The sequence below is a fragment of the Falco biarmicus genome, chromosome 12 (genome assembly GCF_023638135.1).
Source record: "Falco biarmicus isolate bFalBia1 chromosome 12, bFalBia1.pri, whole genome shotgun sequence".
Taxonomy (NCBI): domain Eukaryota; kingdom Metazoa; phylum Chordata; class Aves; order Falconiformes; family Falconidae; genus Falco; species Falco biarmicus.
Window position 1 is genome coordinate 28,821,607 of NC_079299.1, and position 12,925 is coordinate 28,834,531.

General features: G+C 46.7%; 1 protein-coding gene and 1 long non-coding RNA gene across 3 annotated transcripts in view; one reads left to right on the top strand and one right to left on the bottom strand.

Annotated features, from left to right (window-relative positions):
• LOC130157343 (uncharacterized) overlaps positions 1-12,925 on the top strand; it is a 365,996-nt gene that overhangs the window by 342,215 nt on the left and 10,856 nt on the right. The window contains exons 11-14 of the long non-coding RNA XR_008824814.1: positions 2,102-2,191; positions 3,029-3,213; positions 3,303-3,389; positions 12,623-12,707. This is a non-coding gene — a long non-coding RNA (uncharacterized LOC130157343). The remainder of the gene's footprint in view (positions 1-2,101; positions 2,192-3,028; positions 3,214-3,302; positions 3,390-12,622; positions 12,708-12,925) is intronic.
• The window catches only part of BMP2 (bone morphogenetic protein 2), an 85,936-nt gene that overhangs the window by 6,552 nt on the left and 66,459 nt on the right, over positions 1-12,925 (bottom strand). For both annotated transcript variants that reach the window (XM_056356756.1, XM_056356757.1), the window contains exon 4: positions 3,764-3,898. In XM_056356756.1, the coding sequence (XP_056212731.1) occupies positions 3,764-3,898 (135 nt within the window). The remainder of the gene's footprint in view (positions 1-3,763; positions 3,899-12,925) is intronic.

Here is a 12,925-nt window from a genome sequence, read left to right on the forward strand (position 1 = left end):
CATTTTGAATTCAAGGACCTTGTGCTGCTGTGGTCAACTGATATTTTAGGACACAGTTTCTTCTTTCCCTGGATTTTCCTTGGCCAGGGATGTTTTATCCCATGCTGGATATAAGTCCATTCTTAGATCTCATCCCTAACAGGTAGCAAAGAGGTGTGTTACTGAGGTTATGCTATTTTTTACAATGAGCTGAAAGAAAACCTAAAGCATTATAAGCAAACCCTACAAGTGACTTGGCAACTGAAGAGCAGAGTAAATAGTTAAGAAAATAGGTCACTGGTATACAGAGATCTTCCCGAAGAACATTGCAGGGCTGTACAAGCTTTGAAGAGCCAGGAAACCAGCAGAGATTTGTATCAGGCAGCGTGATCTAATGAGCTTACAGAAGAGAGGCTAAGGGATGGCTTGATCACAATCTGCAAGTACTCACAAGAGGAAGACAAAGGTGGAAATGAGGCAGATGTATCTCATGGCTGAAACTTAAAGCTGAGCATTTATTTGGGGGTAGAGGACAAGGGGACTGGGACAGGGATGGGGGACGGACAGGAGCAGCAGCTAACTTCAGAGTAATGCTCCAAGGCTTCTGTAATAGCTCCTTGAGTCCCCAAGCTGCTGGAGGTGGATGTTTAAAAACATAAGCTGTAGTTCTAAGACGAATGATCTGGAGGGTGTCCGATGGCCTTTGCCATGTGAGGTAGTAGATTATTTGTGGTCTTCCCAAGCCCTGTAGTTTGTGAACTAGTGTTTTGGATTTCTTCAGCCACAGTAAGGTAAAAAGATGACTCCATCTTCACACCTTGCCAAGCTCGGAGCAGATGTAGTGAGAGTAAAAGCATTTGAGAGGGAAGAGTCTGGCTTGAGCTACCTCTTTTCTTGTCCTTTGCCTCTGCTGTGTCATTACAGGATGACAACATCAGAGTCACCTGCTAGCGTTTCTCCCTTTAAATCAGAAAAAAACCCAAGTAACACAGAAAGAGCCCATCAATGAGCACAAATTAAAAAAAGGCTGCTCTACATGCTGCTGCTGTTATCTGGAGCAGCGCTCAAGGTCTGCTTCTTGGACCATGGGTGTGAAGGACTCAGCACCTGGCTGGACTGGACCCAGTGGCTGTGTATTTCATGAGTCCTATCAGATATGATCTGTCCATACACAAGCCATGTTTTACTTATAAAGTAAATTACATTACATGGGCTATAATGTACATTTTCAAAGGGGACCCACCTTAAAAACATTTTGTTTAATAAAATAACTTAATTAGAAGAGAGCTTCTGGCTGATGTGGTTGAGGCTGTGATAATTTTTCCTTCTCAAATCATTTTCTTTGTTTATTATACTTAATTATAGTGTAATTATGTATCCATCCTCTAGGCAAATTATGCAATCAGAAAATGTGAGTGGTTCATTTGCCACTGCTGTTGGGACCAGTGTTTACATCCCTAGTATAAAATATGAGCATCATTTCTATTATTTATAGTATATATGTATATGCATATATATAAAAGATGTTTCACCCAGAATGAAGAATCGGTGTAAATATTTTATTGGCAGTCATTTTTGCATCATCTACCATATTCGTTTGTGGCCTACTAATAATGAAACCATCCAAAGCCCAGATATTTTCTTGAGCCCAAATCTTAACACAACTGAGGAACGTGAAGTTCCGCAAATCAGCTTTAATTTTGGCGGAAGGATTATTATTACTTTTAAGAGCTTTTCTTGCATTTCACTTGCTAGTACTCTGAAAGAGTTCTGGCCAGAATTTCTTAGCACGAGAGAGAAGGGAACCCCGCGGTATTCAGTTACAAGGTGTAGATATTTGTTCAAGTCATGGGTTCAGACTAATCTTTTTTCTCCCATGTGCTTCATGAACTTGCTAGCCATGGCGGCACTGACTTTTAAAGGCGAGGCTATTCTCCCTCATTTTTCTTGATGGGAGTTGACAGATCGTGTTTGAACATAGAGAAAGATGAAGCCAAATGTCCAAATCTTGAAAACCCATTTGAGACTGATGTTTTCTCCTTCTTCGGCCAGCTCTCAGCATGAATACAAACCGGATTCCCGCGTGGCAGTTTCAGCTTCTCTTCTTGTGCTTATTTTGCAGAGATGAGGCCGCTTGCACTGACGGAGCAGGTGGGGAAGAAGACGCATCTGTTGGCATCAAGCGCCCGTGTTTATTACAGCTGGCAAAGAGGTGAGCTATCCATGCAGAATGGCAAGCCTACCTAACTGTCACCCGGCCAGCCCTGCAGCTGATGGAAATCTGGATAGCTATTTGATCTACCTCATTTTCCCCCCACCGGGGAGCTGGCCCTGCCTTTCACAGTGTCGCTCATCTGCATAGTGCTCTCCACCGATGTCTTGCAAACAGGTCTTTGCAGGAAATAAAAGGCCTCAGTGTGGTCTAGCTTCTGCCGCGTTCCCTGCAGGCGGGCTGCTATTTTTATGAAGAGCCAACATTTCTCAGCCACATAGGCAGAACTGAATTTTGCCACACCGCAGCTGGAGGGCCAGGACTTGCCTGGGGAGCGGTGGGGAGGCTTGGGTAGAGCTGGGGTGGCACAGCTGGGTGGGGGGAGCCAGCAGTGTGGCACCTGGGGAGGTGGGCAATGGAAGAGCCGGGAGTGGTGGTCCCCCAGATGAAGTCAGCAACCCAAGGGAGGAGAAATAAGATGATTCCCAATTGTCCTCGCCAGCCCTGCAGCTCCCTCATGCAGACAGTGGCCTCAAACAGCCTTTCCCTCTCCCCACGCTCAAAATGCAACCACTGCCCCGTTCCTCCCTCTCCCTGAGAAGGAAGCTGTCAGTTGTGGTCTCTGAGGGAAAGGTGCTACCCCAGCCAGCCGGGACGAAGCTATGGAGCGGAGAATCAAAGCCCAGATCCAGGCAGATACTTTGTGGTAATCTAAGAGCCAATAAAAATCTGGGGAGATTTTTCAAAGGAGCCAGCAAATACTCCCAGGTCGGTGCTGTTGCCCCATCCTGACCTGCTGACCCCCCCGGGGGGCTGTGTGTTTGTTCACACACGCAGGTAAGGCCACAGCAGCCAGACGAGGGTGGAAATAGCCAAGCTGCTGGTCTGCAGCGTTGGCTGTAAAGTCCTCACACGCAGCAGATGGGATGAGATGTGCCAACAGCCCCAAGTCTGCAAGCAGGCAGTAGCTCCATGGGATGCTGGAGGACCACAAGACCAGGCACTGACTCAGTCCACGGCAAGTAGGCATCTCCCCAGAGCGGGGTGAGATGGGAGTAGTAGGTATGTAAGATGTTTTTGTTTTTTCCTGATGTTATCCCCATTTTCCCAGGTCCCAGCTTCAGACAGCCGTCTGCCATCTGCTTTGGCCAGACACCGAGACGCTAGCAATTGGCTGCCGTTACTGTCATGAGCAAAGGTACAGTGCCATCAATTGTCTGAACTTCATCAGCCTTTTCCCGCGGTGATTTTGCATGGTGTGAAATAGGCTGGGACTCGGCGAGCAGCGCTGGGGCTGATCGGCCCACTGCCAGAGGAGGATTTGTCCATTATAGTCTCACTTGCTCTTTGGGTGTGGCCTGAAAGGGAGGGTTTGAGCCAATATTTGTTGGGATTTTTCCACACTTCGTTATGAAACCCATGCCTTGAATTTTGGAGTATATGCCTTAAAAAGCAGTATTACAAGTGCCTAGTTCCAAGATAACACTTGTCACCTGTTGGTTTGAAACCGCTATAGAATGAGTGCTGTACTTAACTAGATTTGAGTGATGGGGAAGCTGTGATGCAATTTACCTGAGGTCAGGCAGTGGTCTGAAGGAAGGACTTGGAGCAGGAGTCAGACTGCTGAGTCCCCGAGCAGTATGCCAGGTGCAGGCAGGGCTCCTCCATCCTTTCTGTCCTTTCCTGGTTTTGTTTCCCCTTGCATTCCTAGGGAAAAATGAAACAAGGGAAAATTAAATGTGGATTATAAGCTCCAGCATCTGTGCTAGTGAAACCTGCAGCCAAGTGAAAGCTGGCTGAGTTTGGTCCTGTGTTGGCCACTGATTCTTAAAGAACTTCTTATCACAGAGTGAACTGCTGCAGAAATGAGCCCAAGAGCTGACAGCCCACAGCTCTGAGTGAGAACAAGGGCCACCATTCCTATTCTGAGATTTAATCAGTTGAAACTCAGTTGTCAAAAAGCCGTAAGGGAAGCCTGGTATATTTTTATACCTTGCACTGTTTCCAGTGAAAGCTGCATCTGAGAGAAGATGTGGGTGTGAGATCTATGTGATACCCTTTCTAAAACCTTCAGATGATCAAAAAACGCACAAATCAAAGCCATGAGTGGCTTGGTTATTTTATGTATGGATCAATGCCATTATCAGTGAAATTAGGTCCATGCCTCCCGCCTGTCGATGGATTTGCACAGTGGGCAGGAAGGAGGCCAATCTAGCAAGGCTTGTCAGAGAAATTTTTGTTCCTATACGTGCTCTCAATAGGTGTTGATGCTGTGCTCAGGAGCCCTGCTCATGGACTAGGACTATTGTGCAAAATAACTGTACAGTCATGAAGTGGAGAAAATAATCTCATCCCCACCCTCAGGATGGGTATGTCTGTGCTGCAGACAGACTGGAGATTGGGAGGGCTCCCAGCCAGCCAGCAGTGGAGGCCCCCTGGAAGCCTCAGCCCCACAAATATGGTCCAGCACTGCTTCAGCACACCCTGAGCTTTACACTCCCAGGGAAGCATTGCACCGATATCTGAACTGTCGGAAGTTAAAGCCAGCAGAAGTAGGCTTCCATTCACACCTTCAGTTTTCATGTTGACATGCCATAATGACATGAGGCAGCAGATGGATGCAGACCAGGAAGAACTTTAGGACATACTAGGCAACAGGGATCAGTCCCTTTAGCTCACACCCCCCCACCATTACTCCAGCTGAGGGATTACAAGTCAGTGTCCACAGCTACAAAGGACCAAACTGAAAGCTTCTCCTAAGTGAGAAATAAAATGGGCTTTGCCCAGGTTTATTTTATGTAAACCTCCACCTCCTTCACAGTCTGCAAAACCTAAACCCTGCTGTTACAAATTACTGCTCCAGTTCCGGCTGGGTTCACAGTCTTTCTGCTCCCTCTCAGAGGCAGAGCTGACACCTTTCACCTCTGGAGAAGGGTTGAACGACAGGCATCCAGCTAAAATCCCATGTTACCAGCTAGAAGTAAAACATGCTTTTCAATCAGCTATGGGACATGTTTCCTGAATGCTCTGGTATCTCCGGTCCCCTCTACTTTGTGAAACTATTACTTTGCATAATAGAAGGGAGAGACGCTTCGACCATCTGGTAGGCAACGCCATGTATAATTTAGGTTGCTTCACTCACTCTCTCGTCAACAACAGGAACATAGCTTCCTTCTTGTTTGCCTTGATCACTTAGCCCTTTGCTAGAAATGCAAGGTCAAAAGCAGCTGTGGGGGAGTAAACTGTATGCTGCACTGGGTTGCAGAGCTTTGAGGGACGCCTCTGCTTGTGGGTGAGATCCCTTCACAACCAGGTCACTTCTGACTCTGCGTGAGCAAAGGGTTAAAGAACTCAGTAACTCCCAGTCAGGAGAGGACAGCTGGTATCATCATATATGCAAATGCCCCTTTCCCCTCCCAGGGGAACCTGGGTCCCCTCCAGCAAAGCCTGGGGACTGGGATCACATTGTCTGAGGAATCGCCACCAAAGTCACTGTCACTGTGGTCAGCTAAGCAGCCCCCCGCATACAGCCAGCAGGGCTGTTGTGAGGGAGTTGACCAAGTCCACTAGTGTCCAGCATGGAGAGAGCTCCTGGGGCTGGGGCAAGAGCTACGTCATCCCCAAGAAGGGACCCCTTATCTCAGGGACAAAGCCACCTTTTCATCCCCGTTGGTGGTTTTCTTAGACAGAAACCTGCACCAGGGAAACTACCATTTGCTGCTTTCCTCTATGTCAAGAGGATCTTGGCCCTCACCAGACCTGCACTCCTGTTATTCCACTCGTGGCGGGCATAGGCAGGTGGTTAAGGCCCTGATGCTGAAGTTTATGGCTGAAATCAATGGGATTATTCATGAGTTCAGAGATAACCATGTGCTTTTATAGTTGGCTGGAATGGCGTCTCAAGCTGACGGCTGGGAGTCAAAAGCTCTGAGTCACAGGGTCCCTCCTCTCCTTCCTGTGTGACCAGTCTGTGTCTGCTTCCTTGCCTGCCGCATGAGGAAGATGACAGTTGCTTTTATCTGATGGTTACTTTCAAATGGCCCTAAAGGCCTTTCTTGGTCTGATGAAAATTCAGTAGAAGCTGGACTAGCGTGGAAGAGACAGGAGGACATTTAACTAATGAAAGCGCTGGAGCTCAGGAAGGCAATTACATCCTTTCCTCATTCCCACACAGGTTACTTGGTGATTCCTGCAGGATCTTCCACGGGCAGGGAGGAGTGGGAGGCCATGAGAAAGCTGAAACAGGGCCCTCTGAGCGAGTGGAAGGCTTACGTAGGGTGGTGGTTTGGGTGCTCGTCACAGCAGATTGTTATGCTAGCAGGTTCCCAAAGGTAGTTACAGCTTAAAAAAGTCCCCATTCAGTTAAAACCCATGACCTTGATATTGCAAACCTCTTCTTCACATACGTGCTTTGTAAAACAAAAACATGCACAAAAACTAGAGAGAAAGATAAAAACACGGGCCACTTGCATACATTTTTGGCCCCAGCATACAGTAAGTCCCTAGGATAGTGACTGAGAGGACTTTCCGCATTTGGCATGTTTGCCTCTGAATAAAAGATGACTTTAGATAGAGACTCCCATCAATTCTCCTACGGTTCCTTCCCAGTGTCAGTCAGTTCATTCAGGGATTTCTCTCCCCACGGACTGGGCAGAGCCAGCAAGGCAGCATTGGCTGGCAGCACACAGTCAGTGCCGAGTTTTAGGAGGGATGAGCAATGCAAACTGCCCAGGATGCGCAAGGCTGAATGGATCAGTGGCTGATGGACTGACTGCAAGGCTGGTGCCTTTGCTTTGTTGCATTGTCCCTTTGGCACCATTCCTGGGAGGAGAAGTTGCTCGTGCCACCCTGCTTCACTGCACCCACGGTTTGCGGGGGGGGAGGCTGGCTTTGACATGCCTTTAAGACAGGCTAGTCTACACCTCCCTGGTGGTTAACAAGTCAAATAGGATCATCTGCTTGGCTAGTGTGAGAAGCCCTGTGCGGTGCGGTGTACAGCTGCTGGATCCATGTGAATATGCAGGCTGAAACCCTGCAGAGGAACTGTGGGTGTCCGCCCAGCTGCCCTGTGCTTTTGCAGGCATTTGTGAATACAATTGCTCTCACTTTCCATTGATAGAAATCAAAAAGCAATTAAGAATCAAGCTCCTCAAATTGATAGGTGTCCTGAATTTGAAACATTTTTCATTCTTTGGCTGGTATCACTGCGTAGATTAGATTATTTTTTTAAAGAGAAGATTAAAATAAACAGTATTTATGGTTTAATTATTTGAATGACTAAGAAGCTCCAGCTTTATTTTAACTTCACAGAGGACAGGGAGATGTTTTTAATGATATGTTTTACTCACATAGCATCTTTCATCCAAGGATCTCAATCTGCTTTTCAAATAATTAATTAATCCTTGTACCTCTCCATGAGACAGTTACTATCTCTGATATTACTGATGGGTAAACAAAGGCACAAAGACGTCAAGGCACAAACTGTTTTCCAAATATTAATTAACTAATTCTCACACTACTCTGTGAGACTGTTACTATCTCTGCTATTACCAATGGGTAAACTAAGGCACAAATATGCAAGCAACTCGCCCGAGGCTGTGCAGGTGAGTCAGTAGCAAAGCTGAGAATAGCGTATGACCACTATAAGTCTTAGCTAATTGTTTCTAGCAAGTACTATGCCATATTCCTGACAAGGAGCAATGCAAGCCCCTGAGTGAAGCACAGCTGAAACCAGCTGGGTCTATGAAAATATTTCCTCCTGTCTATCTTCATCCACTGGAGATCACATTTGCCCACATAAGTTCACAGCTTCTTTTGAACTCATCGCGACTGGTGGAAGCCAATGTAACTGTGATGAGAAATGGTTGGTTTCAAGTATCTGGGGAGTTTTGAGATGCTCCAGTAATGGTGGCTGACCATCAATTTTTCTAGTTTATCCCTGTATCAGTTCTGTGTGGCATTCTCAAGCCAGGAGAGCCCCAGACTTGGTACAGGGTGCCACACACAGAGTGATGCCATTGCTCCTCTCTCCTCCATCCAGGCCTGCAGCCTTGGAGCAAGCACGTGCCCCAGGGCAGCAGGGTGGGAGCGGGGCTGGCCCCAAGCGTACTAACACGAGCTGCTGTAAGCGTGTGTGTACTGCTGTTATTTATCCACCTTCCTCCTCTGGGACATGACAGGGTCCGAGTTTTAAAGGTCCATGCAAGAGCTCTCTGGAGGAACGTGGAGACCCCATGGGCCAGGGCCCCTCACTAGCCAGAAGCACCTTGCCTCCTTGCACAGTCCATCAGCTCAGACCTCAGCATGCATTTCTGCCACGGAGCAAGGGCTTTGTTCTCCCTATGAGGAACAGAAAAAGCAAGGAAGCTGAAGGCACCCTCTGCCCTCTGGAAAGGTCTCCCCTTTTCCATCCAGCTGTAGCGATTCTCTGTGCAGGCACCTGAACCCTCACCACGCGCACATCCCAGCTGAGCTGTTTCAAACATGGGCTTGGCCTCATCAAATGCACTCTCATTTCCACATGAAAGGGCTGGAGGAATATGAAGCCAGCTCATCTGTATTGATAAGAATTTGGCATTACTTTCCCCCACTTATCTAAGCTTTCTGTGTACATTAATCACAATGCAAAAACCAGGAGGGGGGATGCGTCTTCTCAGCTGTCTTTCCCTGAGCTCAGGCAATAATCTGGGATGTTTTTTTTGTGGCAGGGTGGGTTTTTTTGGTTGGTTGGGGTTTTTTTCCTAAACTTCCTTTTTCCAGTTCCACTCTGCTGGAGTCTGATTGCTCCCTCCCCTCTGCAATTTGGATGCCTCACTCTTCTTGTTACAGCTCTGATGCAAGCGCTCCACTGCCGTGTTTGCCAAACCTGGCATGAGTACCCACTGCTAGTCTAGACACCAGTCTAACTGTAGCACTAATGCTAGGGTTTAACAGACTGATCTCGGCATTTGTCATAGCTCTGCCCACGGTCATTGCTTTGATCTTTATCCTTGAAAACCACAGTCATTGACAAAGGTAAAATGAATTTCTGTCTTTGAAAGACTTTGATGGCATTCCCTTGTTTTGTTTTGTTTTGTTTTGTTTTGTTTTGTGTTGGGGTTTTTTTTTTCTCCTCTCCTTTGCTCTTCCAGCTGAACTTCATCATAAAGCTTCTGATTACAGCTGCAGCTCCAGCACCAGATAGAGTTCATGCTTTCTTGCTTTCTGCTGTATGGCTGTTTGAAAATCTGAGGGGGAAACCCTGGGACTCTTATCCTGAGACAAACTGCCAGTGAGTGTAATGTAAACTTTAATAGGAATCGGAGACAGACAGCCCTCGGGATTTGCTCTCGTACCTTCTTAAAAAACAAAACAAAACAAAATCATCTTGAATAGGGCCAAGTGCCAAAAGCAGGAGAGAATGAGAACTATTTGGTGTTAAATTTCTAGTTTGAAATCTGCAGTGTGCCAAGTACTACTGTTTGCCTTCGTGTAGTACCTAGAGGTTGAGCTGAGACAAGGGCCTTCTATTAGACGTTGTGTAGACACGTTGTAAGAGATTGCCTCTGCCTGGAGGTGTTCATAATTTAAATAAGCATGATGAGCAAATCAGGTGCTACTAGCTCCATCTTCTAGATGGGGAAGTGAAGGCAAGGAGTCTACATGCCTTGTCCAAGGTCACACAGGGGACCTGAATTCATTGCAGGGCTCCAGGTTGCCTTCGTGGTGGTGATCATGTCATCTTTGCTGGTGAGCTGCTGGCTCCAAAAGCGATGGCTGGCCCATGGGTGTACAGCTAGATAGCGGTGCCTCGTTTGCAATGATTTATGACACTTTTCCCTCCTTTGAGTTGCAGGGCTTGGCTCACTAAGCGGGGCTGCTACAAATCTCTTAGCAGCTCAGCCTCCGCTGGAGAAAAAGTCAGCAGCTTTTGAGCCAGGCTTTTTTTTTCTCGTAAGGTTATAAAAGCCAATTGTGAGGTGTCTTATGCCCTTGAATTTACTGTAGGAAGCAGTCTACATGAGGGACCTTCAGTGAGGTACTTCCACCAACCTCGATGAATTTCAGTGAAAACAGAAGAGGGGGGTCCTTCTACTGAGCCTAGAATAAAAGCGGGAATTTAAAGAGCTTGAGTTTAATATCACACGCAGTGTAAAAGTAAATAAACTCGATAAGGGGAGGCTTTGATTATGGGATATAGACAGTGTGTTATTTGCATATCTGTAAAATTCTTCCAAGGACGGAGGGTGAAATCCAGGTTCATTGAAGTCAATGGGATTTTTGCCACAGATGGCTGTGGGGCCAAGCTCTCTCCCTCAACACTTGTGTGGGAGAGAGAAGTTATTGATGGTAGCAACTCTGAAAGCACCAACAGTGATGTCCTGTCCCAGCGCCCACCCAGAACAGCTTTCAGGATATCCAGCTCCTAGCTAGCAGAGACCATGTCACAAAATCACAGCATGGCCAGGGTTGGAAGGGAGCTCTGGAGCTCACCTGGTCCAACCCCCTAGAGCAGGTTCTCCCAGAGCAGGTTGCACAGTCAGGTCCAGGCGGGTTTTGAATGTCCCCAGGGAAGGAGACCCCACAGCCTCTCTGGGCAGCCTGTGCCAGCGCTCTCTCACCCCCCAGGGTAAAGAAGTTTTTCCTCTTACTCAGGTGGAACCTCCTGTGCTGCAGTTTGTGCCCGTTGCCCCTTGTCCTGTCGCTGGGCACCACTGAGAAGAGCCTGGCCCCGTCCTCTTAACACTTGCTCTTAAGTTATCTGTAGACATTGAAGAGATCCCCTCTCATTCTCTTCTCCAGGATGAACAGGCGCAGCTCCCTCAGCCTTTCCTTATCAGGGAGATGCTCCAGTCCCCTCACCATCTTCATAGCCTCTGCTGGGCCCTCCTCAGCAGTTCCCTGTCTCTCTCAAACTGGGGAGCCTAGCACTAGACACAGCACTCCAGCCATGGCCTCACCAGGGCCGAGCGAAGGGGAGGATCCCTCCCTCAACCTGCTGGCCACGCGTTTCCATTTGACAAAAAGGGGGTTGAGAAACAAACAAACAAATCTGCCTTCAGAGTGGCTGGCTTAAAACTGGAGCTGGCTGAAAATTTTCCTGTTCTCATATATAAATATCACATAAACACATTTACACACACACACATAGTTAGCAACTGGAAAAATTTGTATATAGGTAGGTTGTATATTTTAGATAGAAATATGTATAAATTTTATGGGTATATACTCATGTAGATATGTATTCCAAACATCCATAAATTGTATTTTCCTGGTTTTTCCAAACGCTTCACCAGCTGGTTCACAGATGCCAAATGTTGACACAATATCTTAAATAGAAATGTTGACAGTTTCCCATGGAGAGTTTTCTGCAGTCTTAGAGAAGCTCTGTTCAACATTTCTGTTGAGATTTGAAGGAATTTGATTAACATTTTGCTGTTGCCCAGTCCTGACTACTCTGAGTTGAGCCAAGACTGGACGAGCACTTGATGAGTAAGGCTCTTTTGTTATTTACAGCCTCATCAAAACAATGAAGTAGCAGGAATCTCCTTGGAGACTAATGTATCACAGCATTCATCAAGATGATTTCCAAATCAAAGATGACTTCCAAGGAGCAGCAAGGGTGCAATTTTGGAGCCAATCAAGTCAATGGCAAAAATCCCAATTTCTGCACAATATTCTTAGTGAAGCCTCTGAAATTTTGGAGCTTCATATATTATGGCTAAAAGGTCCTGTCCAAATTCAGCATCTGTGTGCCTTACAGAGGCATGACCCTAAAAAGAAGTGATGAAAAATGCCTATTTTGAAAATAAATATCCCTGTTTATAGTGAGACCAATGGGAAAATGAAGAATTCAGTACTTAATACTGACACCTGCCACTTGCAAAATCTCTCCACTGCTAGAAACAAATATCTGTGAGCATTTGGAAAATTTTGGTCACTTTTTTTTTTTTCCTCATTTGCTTCCATTTCACCCACTGGTACATCTGTCCAATAACAGCACTGGCATTGCTAAATGTCATGAAGTGAAGCTGATGAAGTTTCTTCATGTACTAGTTCCAGGTGAGATGGCAACAGGAACAGCTGTAGTTCTTGACAAAACAAAACAAGACAAAAGAAGTATTTGCCAATGTTTTTGGATATAGTTGTTAGATCCCAGCCACAGTCACAGTACCCATAAATATTATAGTCCTTGAACTCTGATTTCCAAGTGCTTTGCTCCAGGTGCCCACCGGCTCTGAAAACCCAGCCGAGCTCTGGCTGCTGGGCTGTAAACTCCTGGGCTTTGCTCAGCTCTTGGCACAATGACTGGGGGGGGTCCCACCAGTTCAATCAGGAGAGCATTTCAGGAGGGAAGGCAAGAGGTACATCCCATACGATGGATCCGCTGGTGGGAAAATGCCCCCATTGTAAATCACATGGTGCAGGTGACCACTTTGATCTTCATTGCAGTTGTCACAGCCTCCAGTAACATCAGTAGGAAGAGGTCAGTCCCCAGTGTGACAGAGCAGACGTGGAGGCTGGCAAACTACCCAGGGTAAGTATCGTAAATGCTTGAGTTAGCTTTTACTCTTCTCTGCATGCCTCTGTTGGAAACCAAGCTAGACAAATTCTTGGTCCCAATAAATACGGCAGTTATGACACTGTCATGTAAGGGAATCCAGTTCCCCAGAGAAAACCTCAGTCAGAATAGCCAACCCAAGATATTTATCACTTTACAATATGCTAATGCAAACAAAACCAATGCACACTACA